The following is a 22527-nucleotide window of genomic DNA, read 5'->3' as shown; positions in this document are numbered from 1 at the left end:
GAACATATTATGGACTGTGCACAAAGACACCAGAAGGAGCGTTAAAAGGACATAAACGTACTTGAATTTGCAGCAGATCTGCTCCTCGTTGATGTCTCTCTGGGTGTGTAAATGTGGACAGTTATACTCGGAGAGTCCAAAGGCAAAGTAGAAGATAATGAGAATGGGAATTCTACAGAGAAAGATAGGCTTACATGCAAGAGCAGCAGTGAGTCCACATGCACGGAGTGCATTAATGGAGCTAATAGGATCATCCCAGGCCATCTGTCCCACTCAGTATGATGTACACTATAAATACATAAAAGGTGATGGAGGTATTCCACAGTGCCACCCATAATGCTGCAGCCTGCAGGAGGGTGTATGTGCTAGTCCAGGTATAATTGGACTATTACATAAATCCAACATACAAAGGAAGGCTCAGATACATAGAATACATGGAACGAATTGCATTAAGAAATATGCATGAAGCTTTAGCACTAATGCTACTCGTGACTTATGCTGTGCGCTACTATCTAGCGAATTTTTAGAGGGACTCCGTAATAGACAGCAGAGATTTGATAAGATAAAGTCTAGCAGCTCATTTTGAGCAGATTTAGATGTTCAGCTGTGTTTTATACAGCAGGTGTGTTTCCTGTGTGCGAGATGAACACAGTAGAGCAAACATCATCAACCAGATTCAGCAAAATTTCCAGCTTAGCTACAGTATCTCAAAATCAACCTTTGTGTGGGAAACAAGCATCATGGTACACATGCATTTCTGATGCGATTTCCCAATCTTTATAACATACTTACAGTAGAAATGTTGTTGTACATCATAGATACAGTGTCTGTATTTTATTTGGATTCATTCTGATTCGTTACTATAAAACTAAATCTTGGGTGGTAATTTTTAAACTAGCCCAATCTGGCAACACAATTAACTGTCCTGTCTACTACTTTTCCGCCAAGCCTGAGGCAGCATGAAACCTTCCCCTGTTAACCTTTGTTGTACATGTAGTTTCCATTTTTAACCACTTGGTGTAAAAATAGGGATGCTCCGATCAGGTTTTTGCAGCCGATACTGATTACCGTTTTCTTGTCATCGTGATCGGCCGATACTAGGGACGTGACGGTGGGGAAATTTTCCCACCGGTTATTTGATGTGTGACAACACAGGTAATACATGTATCACAGGGGGGCGGGGTAGGGGGGTTGAGTTGAGGATTCGTTATTGACGCTTTTCCCTCTTTTCCCCCTCGCTTTTAAATCGCTTATGAATGCCCGTGCGGCCGTGTCCATTTCACTTTCGCTTTCGAATTAGCAATAATTCGGGGCGCCAATTATTATTATTCTGAATGAACATGATAAATGAAAGGTGACTCATGCTGAGCTGTGCTGCGACTCTGAAGCGTTAGGTTCACGCTGAATTGAGCGGACGCTTTCAGTTTTTAATTGTAGCGTCCATTCTCTAACTGAACTAAAGTATTTTTATTACTTTAACAAAGCAAAACAATAGTGGGGGGCGGTGCCGCGGTGGGCGAGTGATGTAATTGATGTGCCGAACATCGTGCAACACAGACTTTCGCAGCAAGCCTAGCCGATACCGATGCTGATAGTTCAAGCTTTATATAAGTGATATGTAAGCTTTCTGTTGACAGTCACTGTTGACCTTTTTTTTCCCACAGATGTTGCCTTGGTTATATTATTTAGAGTAATGTTATAGATTGTTCTTTTAGTTGAGAATCAAATCAATAAGCACAACAAATATTCATGTTACAATGAACATTTTAATAGGTCTTTAAAAATACACGGCAAATGGCAAATTTTTCATTGTTTCTCGAGACCTCGTAATAATTCCGCACTGGTGATGACATGACTGCAGCGCTAAAGTTTACCATCATCATGTGTTTTACGGCATCAGACTGTGATCGGTTCGTGAGATCGGCCAAATTTCAAGACTACCGATCGAGTCATAGAATGTGATCGAATGTGATCGATCGAGTCATCAGAGCATCCCTATGAAATAATAATAACCAACAATTTATCTGTCAAATAGAGAATTTTTTTTTCTCTCCAAATCAGTGGCCACTCAAAAAAGGGGCAATTAGTATTGAAATCAATTTAAAATATATGGAGTTGTGAATGAGAATTTTAATAAGGTTAATATTTGTTAAACAGCTGACATACTGTATATGGTGGCTCTACCTGCTCCTATGGACACTGCAGTAAGTCTAAATCGTGAGCCATTGCACTGGTCTGCTGCAGCATACCATCAAAAGGAATAGCTGATGGGATTCATCTACCTATGGGCAGCAGATAACATCCCAGAGGCTCAACTAATCATTTTCAGCAGCACTGCCCTACTGTCCTAATGCAATTTGAACTAGATTCAATAGCACTCAATTATCTGATACCATCAGCAAGGTTCATATCCACATGCAAATTCAATTTCAGGTTTTTATAAAAGTAACAATTTGATATAAAAGTGGGAAGGGACAAATGCAAAGCAGAACCAATGTCTGTGAAATAACCAAAGAATAAAAAAATTAAACACACACAGATAAAGAGAGTAAGAGCTACTCCACTGCCGAACTTCTGTTTCATGGTTTCTGTTTGATGGCCTGTCTCAGCTTGCCTACTCTCAAAACACTCACTCTTGCATGTACATTACTTTGTCCCTCAGTCTATTGACTGATATTACTGACTGCAGTCCACTGTAAGCGTCAGCTAATCCGGTCTCACCCGGAAGAGGATGGGTTCCATTTTGAGTCCACTTTCTCTCTTCATGATTCTTCCTCTTGTTGTCTCAGGGAGTTTTTCCTTGCCACAGTCACCTCTGATTTGCACTTTCAGGATCTAAATTTATATCTGCATTTCTGTAACGCTGCTTTGAGACAAGGTCTATTGTTAAAAGTGCCATACAAATTAGATGGAACTGAACCAAACTGCTTCCTGAGATATGCCACATCTTTACCAGACTCATCTCACTAGCTTTTTTCTGTTGTATGATGTCACTGTAGTGATCAAAAATAATCATACCATGATAATAACTTTTGGTATAACAAATAAGGAAACTAAAAACACAGGAGGGAATATGAGAATCGTAATTGCCAGATCATGAGACTCATCATGACAAAAAAAAGACAAAGACAAAAGAAAATCCACAGTGTATATGGAACCGAGTAAAGACCGGAAACAATGAATGATGTATAAATTATAGATAAATCTTTTAACCTTAAATATATTTTACAATTAAATGCCCAAGGAATTATTTTTGAGTCCAAGTACTGGTCAATGTGTTAAGATTTTCACTATATTGTTGTCCTGAATTTGTGACAGGTCACTGTTATTCCCACATCAAATACAATTATCTTTTCAGACACAACATGCAGGCCATAGGGCGTACAGGTTGGGTGAGTTTTCAATTTACATATTAATAGAATCAGCATTTCTTAATGAGGGTAAACATGGCATCAGTGACTTTTTCTGTTGTGTAATGACTTTTATTCAATCTAGAAAAATCTCAAAAGCAAGCTTTAAATTAGTATATTTGGCACAGCGGGTGATAAAGAGTAGGGATGTACCAATCTAATACTAAATATTACTATCAGGGATGATGCTTACCTGAAACCCTGGATCTGTTTCTGATTAGATGTGACATATATCTGTTTATTATGCATATGGGCACATAGTGTTCCCTGACTAGATACAGGTCAGTGCATGTGAATACAAGACACAAGTTTTACACAACTTGGTAATGGAGGAGAATGTCAGTCATTAACCAAATCTCTGATCATTTATATTAGTGATTCTCAAAGTGGGGTCTGTGACACATAGCCTCTGAATCTGTGTTTTTTGTTCGTTTGTTTTTTATTGTGGAAGAAATCACAACTCATCATGTTATTATTGTTATCCATCCATCCATCCATCCATCTTCCATAACTTTTATCCTACACAGGGTCATGGGGGAGCCTGGAGCCTATCCCAGGGAACTCAGGACAGAAGGCGGGGAACCCCCTGGACTGGGTGCCAAGCCATCGCAGGGCAAAACTGCACACACATTCACACGCTATGGGCAATTTGGAAATGCCTACAATGGCCTACAACGCATGTCTTTCAACTGGGGGAGGAAACCAGAGTACCTGGAGGAAACCGCAGAAGCAGGCAAGAACATGCAAACTCAGAGAGACAAGGTGAGGCGGGATTTGAGCCCAGAGGTGCAAGGCAAACGCGCTAACCATGCCCCCCATTATTATTATTATTATTATTATTATTATTATTATTATTAGCAGCAGCAGCAGTAGTAGTAGTAGCAGCAGCAACAATAGAAGAAGTAGTAGCAGTAGCAGAAGTAGTAACAGTAGTAGTACTAGTAGTAGTACTAGCAGCAGCAGTAGTAGTAGCAGCAGCAATAGAAGAAGTAGTAGCAGTAGTAGCAGCAGCAATAGAAGTAGTAGAAGTAGTAGTAGTAGTAGTAGTAGTAGTAGCAGTAGTAGTAGCAGTAATAGTTCTAGCAGTAGTAGTAGTAGTAGCAGCTGTAGTAGTAGTAGCAGCAGCAACAATAGAAGTAGTAGTAGCAGTAGCAGAAGTAGTAACGGTAGTAGTAGTATTATTAGTAGTAGCAGCAGTAGTAGTAGCAGCAGCAATAGAAGAAGTAGTAGTAGTAGCAGTAGTAGTAACAGTAGTTGTAGTAGTAGTAGTAGCAGTAGCAGTAGTAGTAGTGGCAGCACTAGCAGCAGTAGTAGTAGTAGTAGTAGTAGTAGTAGCAGCAGTAGTAGTAGTGGCAGCACTAGCAGCAGTAGTAGTAGTAGTAGTAGTAGCAGCAGCAGCAGTAGTAGTAGTGGCAGCACTAGTAACAGTAGTTGTAGTAGTAGTAGTAGCAGTAGCAGTAGTAGTAGTGGCAGCACTAGCAGCAGTAGTAGTAGTAGTAGTAGTAGTAGTGGCAGCACTAGCAGCAGCAGCAGTAGTAGTAGTAGCAGCAGCAGTAGTAGTGGCAGCACTAGCAGCAGTAGTAGTAGTAGTGGCAGCACTAGCAGCAGCAGCAGTAGTAGTAGTAGTAGTAGTAGTAGTAGTAGCACTAGCAGCAGTAGTAGTAGTAGCAGCAGTAGTAGCAGTAGTAGTCATGGCAGCACTAGCAGCAGTAGTAGTAGTAGTAGTAGTAGCAGCAGCAGCAGCAGTAGTAGTGGCAGCACTAGCAGCAGTAGTAGTAGTAGTAGTAGTAGCAGCAGCAGCAGTAGCAGTAGTGGCAGCACTAGCAGCGGCAGCACTAGCAGTAGTAGTAGTAGTAGTAGTAGTAGTAGTAGTAGTAGTAGCAGTAGCAGTAGTAGTAGTGGCAGCACTAGCAGCAGCAGTAGTAGTAGTAGTAGTAGCAGCAGTAGTAGCAGTAGTAGTGGCAGCACTAGCAGCAGTAGTAGTAGTAGTAGTAGTAGTAGTGGCAGCACTAGCAGTAGTAGTAGTAGTAGTAGTAGTCCCTCTAACTGAATGGGTTTAATCCAAACCTCAACAACTCAAAATCTAGTAACCTATAAATAACGTCTTTGACCGATTGTGTTCTGTCAGTGAACCGTTCAAGAGTAGATAGCTCTATTAATGATTTAAATCAATCTTTAGGAAATAAATCTGTACTGAGGGTGCCAGTGAATTTATTGTACAGCCAAACACTTGAGAACCCTTCATTTATTTCATATTAATTAGTAATGGTCTTTACAACTATCACCGGACCCTAGAGGACGTCGTAGGGGCAAATACGACACATGAGATTAACTTTATTTAAGATTACGATGAATCGTTCTCAAGAGTTTATCAGATCATATCTACTCTCCTTATGTCCATCAACATATTATGCTAATATACGATCATGAGACCACTTTAGTACCTCTTTTTTGACAGAGATGAAGATAGAGGAGGATTGATAAATTCTCAATGTAAGGCAGGAAGATATTTGAAGGCCAGGACAGCAAGACAGCCAGAAATGTGACTATACTGCAATGAAAATTTGTGGAGAAAATAATAGCGAATAAATAACAAAAGAATCTGTTTTGCATGTGTGCCAGTGTCGAGCTGACAGTTGACGTGTGAGTCAGCGAAAGTCTGTGATCACAATGTGTCAATGTATTTACAGCAACTCACACACACACACTCTCTCACACACACACACACACACACACACACACTGAATTCCAAGTCAGTCATCAAACACAGCAGGAACTGGCAACGAGAGCAGACGGGTGTGACATTCTTACTATGAGTACCGTGAATGACACACATATACGTTCTGTCTTTCTCAGACACTCACATGAACACAGACACACACTTTATTTTATAAGGTGACGAACAGATTTGTTACGCGGTGTCGTGTCTGAGCTGTCTGGGACATGCGATATGTGATGCTAACGAAGGCTAACACAGTATCAGACAGCCACTCCACGCAGAGTGAGCATGTCAGAGAAATAGAAACTACAACAGCACTGTGATCAACACAGCCTAGTCATATGCCCCGTAGTCCCGGACTGTCAGTGGCAAAATGTTTAAAACACAGTCCGCTGCTTCACCGAGCTATCACTAGATTTTTATCTGGTGAGACAGACGTGACAGTCTCTCAAGTTTGCCTGCAAAAAAAAAAGCTCTGTAGCTAATTAAATTAATGACTGAAACCGTCATTTCCACACGTTTCGCTGTCGCTTCGCACAACCAATATCCTGGTTGTCAACAAAATAACAGGAAAACTGTTATGACAGTTTTCTGTTAAACTGTTAAAACAAGAAAAATGTTGTGCTGATTATATTTTAGGATCACACAAATACTCAAGTAAATGTGTGAATACAGCATCAGATTCTTTGCCCAAGTTGAATATGAAAGATACAACAGTTGAAAACTGGCAGGAGTGGAACCCTATGTGGACACTTGGACTCAAAATTTGATATTGTTTTAAATTCTGAGATGCTTTTTGGCTCAGCACGGATGTAAAGAGTGGTTATTTGCATTACCGTCACCATCCTGTCAGCTCCAACCAGATGGTCCATTCTCCTGTGATCTCTCTCATCAACAATGGTTTTTTGGACCATTCTGTGCAAACTCTAGAGACTGTCCTTTGTGAAAGTTTCAGGAGATCTGAAATATTCTACAGCAACCATGCCATAGCCACTGAGATCACATTCTGATGGTTGTATCTACGTGATTTTATGCACTGTGCTGCTGCCACGTGTTTGGCAGTTGTACTGGTGTTCCTAATAACGTGGCCAGTGAGTGTATTCATAACTATATTCTTTAACTCCAAATTATTGTGGTAAAAGTTTGATTTTGCCATATTATCACTGAAAGTATCTCGGTCTACTTTTATCACGTGCTGCTAATGACTGTTTGCAAGATTAAAGTTCACATGGTTTAGAGTTTTATCATCACTGGAACCCTCACAGAAAAGCCTGGTGTTTATTATTACCTCATAAAACTTGATGATGGGAATTACACTGGGAGTGGTATACAAAGACAGAGTTTGGCTGTAAATCCCAACCTTCAGGTTCAAACTTCAGATGAAGTCCTCTTACAAAGAAGTTAAGTATGATATAGTGCTTGATTCTGAGATAAACAAGAATTAAGAAGACTTTGGTGCTTCCCAACTAACAGAGTGGATAAAGACAGAAATAATGGCAACAAGAGGATCTTTCTCAGAGGCGGACCTCTTATGTCCCGTGTGCCGCCATATCTACATGGATCCTGTCATTTTGTCTTGTGGTCATAGCTTCTGCAAGGTTTGCTTGGCAAAATGCTGGCAGAAGAAAAAATCTTTTAAATGTCCTTCGTGTAAGAGACAGTCTTCCAAACTGTTGCCTCCACCGAACCTGAACTTAAAAACCATGTGTGACAGATTTCGTCTGGACAAATACGAGTCAGCCACACCTGAGATGTTTTGCAGGCTGCATAATGAGAACCTCAAGCTCTTCTGCCTTGAGGACAAACAGCCGCTGTGTGTTGTGTGCCGAGACTCAAAGCTACACAGCAACCACAGATTCAGACCGCTGGACGAGGCAGCTCAAGAACACAGGGTGAGATATGCACCTTAAAAGCACATCAGTGCTGCAATATAAGTGCATATGCTGCATAATCTGAAAGTACGGTATTTTCCAAGCAAGGTCTTTAAGTCTCATTAAACTGGAAATGTTCTACTTGGTCAAATGGTCAAGCTAAATTTAAATTTTTTAATGTTGTCTTACACAGTAAGTAACCTTTGAAATGAGTGTCTCGTTGAACTGATCAAACGTCTTAATCCAAAACGTCTGCCTCGTCTTCAAATCATCATGGCAAAACACCATGCTGGAAATATAAGACATGGTGCAGTGGCACTGGTGGCTTAGCGCTTAAGGCTCTGGGTTATTGATCAGAAGGTCGGATCCTGTCATTTTGTGTTGGTTCAAGCCTCAGCATTGCCAGGCTCTGGGTTACTGATCGGAAGGTCGGGGTTCAAGCCCCAGCACTGCTTGGCTCTGGGTTATTGATCGGAAGGTCGGAGGTTCAAGCGCTTGGCGCTGCCAAGCTGCCACTGTTGGGCCCTTGAGCAAGGCCCTTAACCCTCTCTGCTCCAGGGGCGCCATATCATCTCTGACCACAATTTCCTGGCATGCTGGGGTATGCAAAGAAAAGAATTTCACTGTGCTATAATGCATACGTGATCAATAAAGACTCATTATTATAATAATGTACAATAAGGTTTAACCTTGCGTTTCAATACTTAAACATGCAGTTGAACTTCCTGTGCGTGGGTCTTAATGGATTCTAATCCACAGCACTATTCCTCCACATTTAGCTACTGTCCAGAGTCCAGTTACGGTCCAAAGTCCTGTTGGGATTACTGCTCGCTGTTCTTGGTAGAAGTTTTCATTTTATACAGTCTTTAAATAAAGCGATATTGTGTAAACTATTATGTATTATTTCTACTGTTACATGCCATTTTTACATCCCTGTCCCTCATACTGCTAGTAAAAAAGTAAGCATTTTTTAATAATCCAATAATACATATTTTTGTGCCTTCCATGATTCTGTGAAACTGAACACAGCTAATACCTCTATCATTCCAGGAGGAGGTTCAATCTAAACTGAACCCCCTGCAAGACAACCTCGAGTCGTTTCTAAAGGCAAAACGGACTTGTGATCTTAACATAAAATACATTAAGGTGAAGTAAAAATATGTATTCTGACAACTGTATCATAAATAATTTTATTCATCTAATGTGATTAACATGATTTTCTCGGCAATGTTTTGTATGTTAGAACCAGGCTCAACACACAGAAAAGCGAATTAAGAGCGAGTTTCAGAAACTTCACCAGTTTCTACAAGATGAAGAGACGAAGCAAATATCTGCACTGAAGGAGGAGCTGAATGAGAAATGCCGAATGTTAAACGAAAACTTCAACTTTATAGCCAATGAGATTGTACAGCTTTCAGCAACTATCAAATCTATCCTAGAAGAATTAGCGACCGAGGATATCTCTTTTCTTAAGGTAATATAGCATTGTTTCATTTGATTCTAAAAATTCTTGTGGGAAGCATGATTGGGAATATAATGGGGTTTTTTTGGGGGTTTTTTTTATCATCACTGCATGAAAATTGCTTTACTCTGATTATATTGTTACCAGACATGCTGAGCTTTACGCATTATTGCATAGGAGTGCCGTAATTTAACATCAAACTACACTAGTATGCGTTATCACTTAAAAATAAAAACACTTCCTGGAAACCCCGCTCTTCTGTGAACTTGTGGCCAGAAAGGTTATAAAGATATCAGATGCCCTTCATACCATTGGTGTAGCATTTGAGGCTAACACTAAAGGAAGAGAGACTCACTATTGCATGTTACGACCTGTTAGGTGTGCTCCTGTAACATAGGAGAAAACATACTTAGATACAGTACATTCAGTACGTGGACAACTATTCAGCTTCACACAGAATACAAAGGAAAATGAAATGATTTGCACTTTTATCTCATAATCACTGGTTTTCCCGCATGCTAACAAGCATTACTTACTACTTTCTTCTCTTATCTCTCTGCACAAACACACAGCTTAGCCAATCAATGCTTATAATGAGCTGCAACTAGCTTGCAAAACCCCAGCACTACATCGACAGTACGTCTGGCCCTGAACATGTACTGTTGCTGTTTTCTCTTTGTCTCTATAATCATAATATTTTACAGGCAGTGAACTGGAGTTTGATATAGTCTACTCAGAGTACTGTTATTGCATATGAAGAGTTTTGAAGAAGCGAACTTGGTACTAAAAAAGTTGTTAGCATTGAAAATGCTCTGAAGATGTGCTGAAAAGATTTTTGTTGTTGTTTAACCAAAAAATGTTGATCTACTGTTAAAGCCCCAGCACACAGTATCTGATAAATCTTCTGTAAATGGCTAAGTTGTCAAAAATATTTGCTTCTGCTCTCTTTTCCAGAACTACAAAACTGCTCTGGAAAGGTAAGTGAGTTGCTTCTTATTTCTTTCCTGCTCTGCGGAGTCTAAACTCATGGCAATGTTAACTCCTGGACCTTCTTCCAGAACTGAGTATGAGCTGAAGGATGCCGAAACAGAGTCTGAACCAGTGATTGATGTGGCGAAGTATCTGGGTAACCTGCAGTTTAAAGTGTGGAAGAAGATGAAAGATATGGTTGAATACTGTAAGTATTATAAGTTTAGATGCATCACAGACTTGCTACATCAGCATGACATTATTGGTTAGGAAGGAGTAATACATTCATAGAAATTGTTTTTCTCCAATGCCTTTCACTTCCTTTACAGATCCTGTGATTCTAAACCCTAACACCGCACACCCGTGTCTCAATCTGTCGCCCGACCTGACTATGTTTGTGTTCCAAGATAAGTATGAGCAGCTTCCTGAAAACCCAGAGAGATATAATTATCATTTGTGGGTCCTAGGCTGTGAGGGTTTAAACTCAGGGACTCACTGCTGGGAGGTCAAGGTGGAAAACAGTGTGGAATGGGCTCTAGGTGTTCTGACTGGCTCTGATGGAAAAGATTCTACAGTGCGTTCCTACAGTGCAAGTGTATGGAAAAGTTGTTACCAAAATGTTACGTATGGTGCCAGTGCCACTGGAGGGTCTACCACCATCCTCAATTTGACGAAGGACCTGAAGAGGATCAGAGTGCAGCTGGACTGGGACCACGGACACGTCTCATTCTCAGACCCAATCACCGGCCACAATCTAAAAACGTTTTTCTACAGTTTTACGGACAGTGTCTATCCATACTTCTGCAATCAGTGTGAACGTTATCCTCTGAGAATTTTACCAGCGGATATTTTTGTCAGTGTAGAACAGTCTGGACACAGTACATATCACCTTGCTTGCGATAATACGGACTCTTCTGCTTAGTTGTGTACACGGTGGCAAGAGAGAGAGTTGACAAAATCAGAAAGAATGGTGGATTATTTACACATGAATAGCTTCTTGATGCTTGACATTCATGACATGTTTTTCATCCACTAGTCACAGAAATGACATTTTTATTATGCTACACCAATTTAACAATAAAACTGCAGTGAATTTATACTTTTATAAATACCATAATAACAAAATAACACACAAATTTGTTCTCCCGAGTAGCGCCGCAGAAATGCATTTGCACTACCGTCCAAACTCGTGGTCTCCCAATAATGCCAGAGTTATGGTATAATGATGGGTGGGAATCGGCAAGACCAAAAATATGGCAGAAAACGGGGCTGTAAAAACCCACACAAATGTTCATTTTATTATTTCATATTTATTATTTACAGTTGCAGTTATTAAAGTTATGCTTCATTACATTTGTTTAGGGCTGCAACTAACGGTTATTTGCATAATCGTTTAGTTGGCCAATTTAAAAGCAATGAATTAAACTACAGTCCTAAATTAATAATAAAAACTCACTTTCACTGCACCTTGTGGTTTCTGTTACTCACTGCCTTTAGACATATTGTTTTACGTGTGCTTACTTTGATTGTACTGTTTTAATTAGACATTACAGATCTTACTTGCGCTATACTGTGTATCAGTGCGTCTACACCGCGAGTGAAGAGCAACGCAGCCTCGTTATAAATAGATCACTTCTACACAGAATTTACACTGCAAGCGCCAAATACAGCATATAATGACAATACACTGAAATTAAACTAAACCTTATAAGCAGTTGGCACCAGTTTCCCCTGCCCCTTACACACAGTGGAGCATGTTGTATACAAACATAAGTTTGTGCTCGTGCATCACTGTCGTGCTTCCCTACTACAGAATCTCCTCCGTGGTGTTTAATATAAAATGCTCTCCTGCCTTAGAGGACTTGGAGGTCCCACAATTTTTCCCACTATCACTTGATATTTACGCCTCCTGATGGTCACACCGTCTGATGGTGACTGAGGTCATGTTGGGTATAAAAGGTAACGTTGACATAAACAGTAAACTAAAGAATGTCATTGTCATTGACTCGGGGTATCTGGTAAAGCTATCGGCGGCACATTACGTGCGTATGACATCATGTGCCACTGACTGGGAAACATCTTTTACTTCCGGTTAGTAAAAAAAACGCTAGTGTTCCATTTGAGATTATACTACCCTTCTAAAATTTAATATTTACAACTTTAATAATATAACAGAAGTAACGTAATGAGTAAACCTGCCCTGTGCCGTGTGCAAACCGACTAATCAATAATGAGATTTGTTGACAACGATTTTCATTATCGATTATTATCGATTTTATTGATTAGCTGTTGCAGCTCTACATTTGCTTATTGCAACTCAGTAAGATCACATCATATTCCATGATATTTCACAACGTAAGGTGTAATCAAACGTGTAATGACACTACCCACTCTGGACAGTTTAATGAAGAGCATGATTAGATCGATCTCTATTCACAGAGAGACCGAGAGAGACACTCACGAGAGATGGAGGACACCACATGGGATGCTAATGAGAAGGATGCTTCCATCGATATCCATTCTGAAAGAGAAACTCAAGCGAGGTGGGAATCACCACACGGTGCTGTGTATCAGGTACAGCAGGTTTTGCTGTGTTCCTTCTCTCACTTGCTTTCTCAGGAGACAGCTGAATCATTCAGAGGAGCAAACGAAGTCAATCTATTTGAGTAATTTTGCGGTTTTCATTCCATTTCCACTGACTTTTCCTTAATTGCATCTCAAGAGAATGTGGATTCTGTGTGTTTGGATGTATTTCCTTTCATTATACAATGCAAAACAAATCTGAAGAACCTGAACTGCATGCTAAATTGTGAAGCGGCGTACGGTCATAATTAAGTGCAGAGCTACCGTTTTGAACGTGTTTCCTCGGTTTATGGAAAATAGACTTTGCAACGTAGCAGACATTCAATAAGGCAGAAATCACTCGGCCATATCATACATCCTTTCTGTCCAAGACGACAAATTGCCTCACAGAAGTCATACTGCGAGCTGGAAAAGCGCTGGATTTGTAAAAAGACAAGTTTACTGTTACATGCACATTGTTATGGTGTACAGAACGATGTGTGTATTATATACTGTAGAGTTGTGTAAAGGATTACACAAGGTTAATCCCATGAGGATAAACACAAATGACCAGGAAAGCAAACTTGTTTTCAGCCAGCAATCGCTTTCTAAACCTAACCCATTAAATTATTAATAGTCATCCTGGTAGCTGATAAACTATACAAATGTGCTAAAAGTGATGCTATCTCCTGCTATCACCATTTGGAGAATAAACTTCAGGTCTGATAACAGCAGGCCAGGAAAATACATCACATAATTCAAACACCAGTTTAGACATAAGTAAATATTAAAGGAAACTAATGTGTTTTGTTTTTTTTTTCTCCATAGAAACAGCCATAATGGTTTAACAGGTAGCATGTAGACACAGTTGATGGCTTTCTAATGACATTCAAATGTGGCCTACAGGAAGATGCTGTTAACATGATTTGGTTTAACTGTGACTCAGCAGACCTGAATACCTCGCTTATAAAGAATAAACAAAACAATAAAACCACAATGGGACATTCTGTTAAAAGAAAATATTGAACAATTATTAGGTGGTGGGATGTGGCCCCACATGAGGTGGGGTTACTGTTAGTAGATTTACATTATTTTCCCATAACAGCACATACCAAAATGTTTTATTCCTCTTATACCACAGCAATTTTCCAAAATTTTGTAAAAAATTTTTTTTTTTAAATAACACCGTACTTTTTATCCATTTATTGTTATATTTAAAGTTTTGGAACATCCACAAGACAAGTTAGTACCTGTTGTCACTGATAGAGGTCAATTGATAGTGGATTTGACCGATACAGAGAACTAGGTTGGGCGGTACCTGCCGATAACCGATTACTGAACTTTTAAAATTGATACTGAATGAAAACATAACACTCAGAGTAAGATATTCCTGAACATTATTACAAAAATAAACAGTACTGACTGCACCGTGACAACGTTCTGTACTTTTTAAATAAAATGAATACATAAATATTAATAAATATTAACTATTAATAAATGTTACAGTAAATAAAAATTATACATCCAAACCAAACTAAAAATTAACACACCAAATAAGAAATAAAATTAGAAAAATCCAAAATGAATGAAGAACACTTCCAATAACACAACAAAATTTGTCAGTGATAGTTTTTATTTGGCCTCTGGAGGCCGCTCTCGTACTGTATAATGACAGCAGACCCTTCTCTGCCGCTCCAGCAAAGGACCCAAACAGGATTTTTGCCGATAACCATAGTTTCAGCAATCGGCTATCTGTGCTGATTAATCCGCGAAACCGATCATTCGGTCGACTTCTAGCTACTGACACTATAAACAGCCTTTCCCTCCCGAAGAACCCCCAAAAAAGCTTTTCCGATAAACCAGAAAAGGGCGAAACCTTGTGATGCTTGTTGGTAAATGAGACCTTTTAGCTGTACTCATGTTCGACACATATGAGTACATGTGTGTACGAGTATATGACACATAAATGGGATTTGGCTGAATGTGATAACATCACATGACACATCTTGGCCCGAATCTATGACAAATCTGCTGTAATTGTTTTAATTGCAAGCTCCTCCGAATACTGCGGCGTTTCCATGATTTTGTGTTAATTTCTGCGGTCGCACAATTACTACATCCTGGAGAACTGTCTGACCAATCAAATTCAACGGGACTGTGGTATGAATAGAATTGATGGTTAGAGAGAACTAGTAAATATCTGATTAAGATAACAAGTACCTGTAACTCATTCAAGAAAGGATACCTTTCAGGGACCATTAGAATTTTTATGAAAACCATTAGGCCAATTCCTATTGGGAAGTGGGGAAAAAATGTAATCTACCTTTCTTTCCCCAACAGGGAGTGTTAGGGTGTGCAAATAGTCAAATAAATCATTCCTTATCTGTTCCTTATAAATTTCCCTAGGTTCCAGGTGTCACTAACCAAAAGTGATTATTCAGCTCACTAGAGTAAATCTTGAGTTTGCTGCCAAAATGTGTTGTGACATTGTGCCAAACATACTCAGGACATCATGTTCCCTAACTGAGGAAATAAATTGTGGAAGTGAATTCTATCTACAAATGGATCCTTAGTAATAAAAAATTTTTTAAATAAAAATGTGTGTGTGTGTGTGTGTGTGTGTGTGTGTGTGTGTGTGTGTGTGTGTGTGTGTGTGTGTGTGTGTGTGTGTATGTATTGCAATCAAAATTATTCAACCCCATTGCAAATCAGGTTCGTTGTCAAAATGTACAGACTTTCAGCTGTTCGCACTGAACAAATCGAACAAAAAAAATTGAAATAGTACAACACAACCACAAAAAGTGGTTATCCCAAATAACACAGAAGTCACAAAGAGATTTCAGTGGCTCTCAATATGACAGTACTGAGACTGTAGTCCAGAACGTTCTTTGAGTTCGTAAAGGAACATGAACACAGCAGGGCATGCAAACCTCCCGCTGTCTGTCATCAACATCACAAGCTCATTCTGATTTACTCAATTTCAGACTGGCACATATAGAATATTGACGTTACCAGTGGACAGTGAAAATGTCTTTCTAATAGGTTTCCTTTTGAAGTTCACGCATGAATTGCTGGTTTTTATATTTACAAAAACTAAAACACTACCACCACCACTTGCATTCATCTGAGGAGCTAAGAAGTGAAGAAAATAATATGGCCTGGTTATCAGCACGGAGCGATTATTCATACACACATGCACAAACGCACACACAAAACCACAGAGCAATTAAATAATTAATAAGGTTTCTCCTGTGTTTATTGTGCTGGTAAGTCTCGCACTGATTGTCACAGTAAGAGGTAGACAAAGAGCAAGGAGAAGCAGTAGCAGGCTGATTGCTGAGCTTTTCAATACATAAAACACAACTTATCATTGACCAGAATTTCTGTCACCTGGTATAGACAGGAAGCAGCTCATTTTCTCATAAACCACTGAGTAAGACAGATTACAGAGTAATATGTAACAGTGGTTTAGAACAAACCAATAACGGTGTATTTAACACAAAGTTCATCAAGAATTCAAGCACAGAATTTAACACTTTAGGCTGAAAGCAGTGGGAAAGTGAGGATGAGAGTGTGTGTAGCTGTGCTTGTTGTAGCTACTTACCACCACTGAGGCCTACGGGAAGACACACTGAACAACACAGAGGGCTGGGGGTAACCATGGACACTTCAGAGCATTTCTCAAGAGTAGGTTGAACTGTGTACCTCTGAGAGCCCCAAACCCTGACACACACACACACACACACAATAAATAAGTAAAACCCGGATGTGAGGTTCAACTAGTTTGTGACGTTACCATGGAAACTGCAGAGGAAGAAAAAAGAAGAAGAAGAAGACGAAGAAGAAGAAGAAGAAGAAAAAAAAAACTTTTCATGCTGGAGTAAGTTCATCATTGTTAACCATGCAAACATGTCAGTGTTACCAGAACAAGAAACTGACCAGTTCCGTTGTACTGTCATGTCATGTTCTGATATTGGGGTCCAAAATTTTGAGTCCACATCAAAAATCTGGTGGTGTTTTGTTTGTTTTGTTTTGTACACCATAACACATTTTTTCGACATGGTTTGGGGTTTGGGCTTGGGCTTTTTGTGTGTTTTTTGATCAAGGGCTTCTGTCTAGTCACCCTAACCCATAGCACAGATATGGTGAAGAATACACAACATATTTTTCACCCTAAAATGTTTCTACAGTGGTGCTTGAAACTTTGTGAACCCTTTAAAATATTCTAGATTTCTGCATAAATATGACATAATAATCTTCAGATTTTCGCACATCCTAAAAGTAGATAAAGAGAACCCAATTAAACAAATGAGCTACAAATATTATACTTGGTCATATATTTATTGAGGAAAATGATCCAATATTACATATCTGTGAGTGGCAAAAGTATGTGAACCTTTGCTTTCAGTATCTGGTGTGACCCCCTTGTGTAGTTTCCGGTAACTGTTGATCAGTCCTGCACATCGGCTTGGAGGAATTTTAGCCCATTCCTCAGTACAGAACAGCGTTATTTCTGTTGGTGGGTTTCCTCAATGAACTGATTGCTTCAGGTCCTGCCACAACATTTATATTGAATTAAGGTCAGGACTTTGACTTGGCCATTCAAAACATTGACTTTATTCTTCTTTAACCGTTCTTTGGTAGAACGACTTGTGTACTTTAGGGTCATTGTCTTTCTCCATGACCAACTTTCTCTTGAGATTCAGTTCATGGATAGATATCCTGACATTTTCCTTTATAATTCTCTGGTATAATTCAGAATTCATTGTTCCATCAATGATGGCAAGCCATCCTGGCCCAGATGCAGCAAAACAGGCCCAAAGAATGACACTACCACCGCCATGTTTCACAGATTGGATATGGTTCTTATGTTGGAATGTGTTCTTTTCTTCAAACATAACGCTTCTCATTTAAACCAAAAATTCTATTTTGATCTCATCCGTCCACAAAACATTTTTCCAATAGCCTTCTGGCTTGCCCATGTGATTGTTATCAAACTGTAAAAGGGCAGCAATGTTCTTTTTAGAGAGCAGTGACTTTTTGCAACCCTGCCATGCTCACCATTGTTGTGCAGTGTTGTCCATGTCTTGCTCTTGGAGTGATTTTTATTGGTCAACCACTCCTGGGGAGTGTAATAATGGTCTTGAATTTCCTCCATTTCCTCCATTTCCTCCATTACACAATCTATCTGACTGTGGATTTGTGGAGTCCAAACTCTTTAGAGATGGTTTTGTAACCTTTTCCAGCCTGATGAGCATCAACAACTCTTTTTCGTCTATCCTCAGAAATCTCCTTTGTTCATGCCATGATTCACTTCCACAAACATGTGTTGTGAAGATCAGACTTTGATAGAACCCTGTTCTTTAAATAAAACACAGTGCTCACTCACACCTGATCATCACATTGATTAAACACACCTGACACTAATTTCACCTTCAAATTAAACTGCTAATCCTAAAGCTTCACATACTTTTGCCACTCACAGATATGTAATATTGGATTATTTTCCTCAATAAATAAAAGACCAAGTATAATATTTTTGTCTCGTTTGTTTAAATGGGTTCTCTTTGTTTACTTTTTCCCTTTTTGTAAAGATATGACATGATTAATCTTGGCTTCATTTTTTTTTATATCACAAAAACCTTCCATTTTAACAGGGGTATCTAGGCTTTTTATATCCACTGTAAATTAATACATAATTTATACAGAAAACATTACTGAAACTTGAACTTAAACTATACTATTACTATAAACGTGCATAGTACTTTACTTGTGTGCTTTAATCGCTCTCATTAAGAGCTGATATGTTCTACATATCCAACATGTTAATTCATGTGTGGTGCTAGAGCACATACACTGCAATAGCTCTGAGTTTTCATCACTGTGTATTAGGTGTGTAGGGAATCAGTAATAGGTGGTTATTAAGTCATTTCATCGTGGTCTTAATTGCCATACCTCAGGAGCAACAATTACAGCTTGCTGTTGGCTAAAAAAAAATGCAGATAAAAGATATGAACATCCAAACAATTCAGTGTGATCTGTTTAATCAGACATACAGTATGTTAGACATTAGACCATTACTAAACTCAAATGCATGTTTGTGTATAACACATTCACACACTCACACCAGTCAGATTGTCATTATGTACAAACACTTTGTGTCAATGATTTTATGGGTTGCTATAGCAACACTCTTTCAAGCAATGCCCAGACGAGGAGTAAGAGTGTCCTCATTTACTTTATTCTTCATGTTTCCTGTGAGAGCTAAAGCATTAGCCTTTCATTAAAGCCACACGCACCGCCGTGTAAACGGGCCAGCTAAAATGCCTCCGCTTCACCAGCGTAGCTGCTACCTGAGGGAGAGAGGTGAGAGCGTAGCGCGTAGGACGGAAAACCTGACCTGGCCTACAGAGCGGACATTAAGTATTTAGAAAGCTAGAACTGAGCAGGCCAGGAGAGGCTTATAAAAGATGTAGAGAGCACAGAACAGTCTCGGAGCTCATTAATCCAGCTGATCAGTTTACCTCTTCTACCGCTGCTCTCACAGAAGCAGGATCACGTTCCGAATCAGGCACAGATGACCAGCGTTTACACAGAGATCACATTTCTACTTAGTGCTTTTGCAGACACTTTATTTACTGCATCACCCGCCTCCCTATGGGTCTCAATTCTTTAATCTTGGTATATAATAGAAACTATAAGTCATTATTTGTAGTGCTTCTGAATTCTCAAAACTAATTGATGTTGATTAATTTTCTAGAATGGCAGCTCAGACACTAATGCCAGCACAGTGTAACTGTAATACACATCAGAAGTTTGTATTAATGCCGTCGTTCAAATGTGTTATTGTTACTATAGTAACAGCAAATTCACAGGAACTTACATGGCAGGCATTCTGCATAATCTAAGCTTAGCAATGAACAGATTACGAAACACATGCTGTTCTAAGCATAGATTTATTTAGTATGCAAGTAAGAAGTAAACCTTATTCCATCATGTATTCCATCATGGGAAAGTCTTCAGGACAGAGGACGTTGTGCTTTCCAGTTTCTCAGTAACAAGTTAACGTGTACATTTATGGATGGAATGGATAAAAAGTAGAAAATAGCTGGGGTAGACAAGAAATAAAACCCTTCAGGATGTGCTGTCGTAGGAAAATATAACAGTATGCCATGTCCTGTTTTATTCCTTACTTACAATATATCCAACATACAGTGCCCTCCACTAATATTGGCACCCTTGGTAAATATGAGCAAAGAAGGCTGTGAAAAATTGTCTTTATTGTTTAACCTTTTGATCTTTTGTTTAAAATTCCCAATTATACTCTGCTCTCATGGATATCAAACAATTGCAAACAAAACACAGGTTTATCCAAAATAAAATCTTTGTTAAATATAGGTGTGCAACAATTATTGGCACTGTTTTAGCCAATACTTTGTGCTACCTCCATTTACCAAGATATCAGCTCTGAGTCTTCTCCTGTAATGCCTGATGAGGTTGGAGAGTACATGGCGAGGGATCTGAGACCGTTCCTCCATACAGAATCTCTCCACATCCTTCAAATTTTGAGGTCCAGGCTGGTGGACCCTCCTCTTCAGTTCACCCCACAGGTTTTCTATGGGGTTCAGGTCAGGGGACTGGGATGGTCATGACAGGACCTGGATTTTGTGGTTAGTAAACCATTTTCGTGTTGATATTGATGGATGTTTTGGATCATTATCCTGCTGGAAGATCCAACTACAGCCCATATTAAGCTTTCTGGCAGAGGCAGTAAGGTTTTTATTAAATCATAAATATCTGTTGACATTCGAGATTGGAGTCCATGATGCAATGTATCCTAACAAAATGTCCAGGTCCTCTAGACATTAAATAGCCACCACCATATAACAAACACCTCTGGTGTTTATTGCCAAAAAGCTCTATTTTGGTTTCATCTGACCATAGAACCCGATCCCATTTGAAGTTCCAGTAGTGTCTGGCAAACTGAAGACACTTGAGTTTGTTTTTGGATGAGAGTAGAGGCTTTTTTCTTGAAACTCTTCCAAACAACTTGTGGTGATGTAGGTGGCTTCGGATTGTAGTTTTGGAGACTTTCTGACCCCAAGATGCAACAAACTTTCTCTTTGTCATGAATGACTAAGGGAATTTCGCCTATGTGTTACGATATATTTCCACAGATTTGGGCCGAGACACATCATGTGACGTCATCACAACAAGCATTCAAAGCCAAAGACCTCTTCAATTCATGTGCGTCTAACATGAGAACAACGAAAATTTCTCATTTACCAGTAAACATCACTACGAAAGGATGCAAAACAATTTCATGCAAATGCAATTAAACCAATTCGAGTAGTTTTCTACAAAAAAAAAAAAAAAAAAAAAAAAAAAAAAGCACAAAACCTATGCCAATGCAAATTTTGGAAGAAAGCCACAACAAAATCAAGATTTCTGCCCACAACAATCACAAAAAAAACCTCCACCATATCCTGTATGGATTGAATATTAGTATACAGACTGTGTAAGCAGAAACAGATTTAGATTTTTTTTCCTTTCAAAACACATCTTTGCTAGATTAATCTTCACTGTAAAAAACTTAGGGTTTTTTTTCTTCTTTAAACATAATATAAAGCTATGGGTCTCAATTCCTTAATCCCCACTCATTAAAAAAAAACACAGGCATATAAGATAAACAAGGTCTTGGGATATCATAGAAACTATTTTCAGTCACTGATCCAGTATTGTTTACAGCTCATACAGAATTTGTGCTGTAAATGGTGGAAAGTCAATAAAACATAATTGTAACTAGAAAACATTCCCATAGCAATAGTGTATTTTTCCTCTGTAGTACATTGCATATCTAATACCTTATTATTGCATTTTGTTTGCTAGAACTGCAGGTAATGGCATGGAAATGGAAATTTATCTTGAAACACTCACACACTTGCACCTTAAAGATCAATACACTGCAAAATAAGAAGCACAGAGGGCTAACGCCAGCATGACTCAGGTTGCTTATTGATTAAAGAAGCTACGCACACTTAAACATTTCATTTATTTCCTTCCATAACCATTACCGAATATGATGTCCTCCATACTTTTACACTGAACACCACTGACCTTTTTCTGCCTCACTGAAAATGATGTTTGAGAGACTGGGATGGCTTCACAACTAATAGCCACTATCTCAGTCAGACCCATGAGCATTACCTAAATGAGGCTCTATAGTGGTTCAGGGGTCTATGCCCAGCATGCAGCCTCGTTCGGCTAATCTATTTTAATCTATCCCTCCCATCCTCACCAATCCATCCGTTCCCATTGGACCAACTACAGTATGACTCACCTCTCAAATCAATCTAGGAGCTGCACACAGAGCACCTCTCTTCCTCCTGATTGAATGAAGCTGAATTGAGGATGTCTACATTAGCCACGATTGCTCTCGGGTACCATCCTGGAGGGTTATGGCGGTTCTGGAGAGTACGCTTCCTCTGATTAGTACTCATAAGACGTAAATCTCATTCATAACAAAACACCAAA

General features: G+C 39.2%; 2 protein-coding genes across 8 annotated transcripts in view; one reads left to right on the top strand and one right to left on the bottom strand.

Moving 5' to 3' along the window:
* Window positions 1-22527, bottom strand: part of shank3a (SH3 and multiple ankyrin repeat domains 3a) — a 321036-nt gene that overhangs the window by 271706 nt on the left and 26803 nt on the right. For 6 of the 7 annotated variants that reach the window (XR_008393930.1, XR_008393928.1, XR_008393929.1 and 3 more), the window contains exon 2: window positions 16598-16716. The exons of the other annotated variant lie outside the window; for it this stretch is intronic. The gene's annotated coding sequence lies outside the window, so the exon portion shown is untranslated. The remainder of the gene's footprint in view (window positions 1-16597; window positions 16717-22527) is intronic. 7 annotated transcript variants of the gene reach the window in all.
* LOC108264609 (zinc-binding protein A33) lies at window positions 7392-15548 on the top strand. Its single transcript, XM_017466310.3, has 6 exons — window positions 7392-8021; window positions 9051-9146; window positions 9244-9474; window positions 10417-10439; window positions 10521-10639; window positions 10761-15548. Exons 1-6 carry the CDS (start codon window positions 7623-7625, stop codon window positions 11351-11353), a joined length of 1461 nt encoding a protein of 486 aa, XP_017321799.1. The 5' UTR covers window positions 7392-7622; the 3' UTR covers window positions 11354-15548.

The sequence above is a fragment of the Ictalurus punctatus genome, chromosome 4, assembly GCF_001660625.3.
Source record: "Ictalurus punctatus breed USDA103 chromosome 4, Coco_2.0, whole genome shotgun sequence".
Classification (NCBI taxonomy): domain Eukaryota; kingdom Metazoa; phylum Chordata; class Actinopteri; order Siluriformes; family Ictaluridae; genus Ictalurus; species Ictalurus punctatus.
The sequence above is the reverse complement of the archived record's forward strand: the minus strand, read 5'-3'. Positions and strand labels throughout refer to the sequence as shown.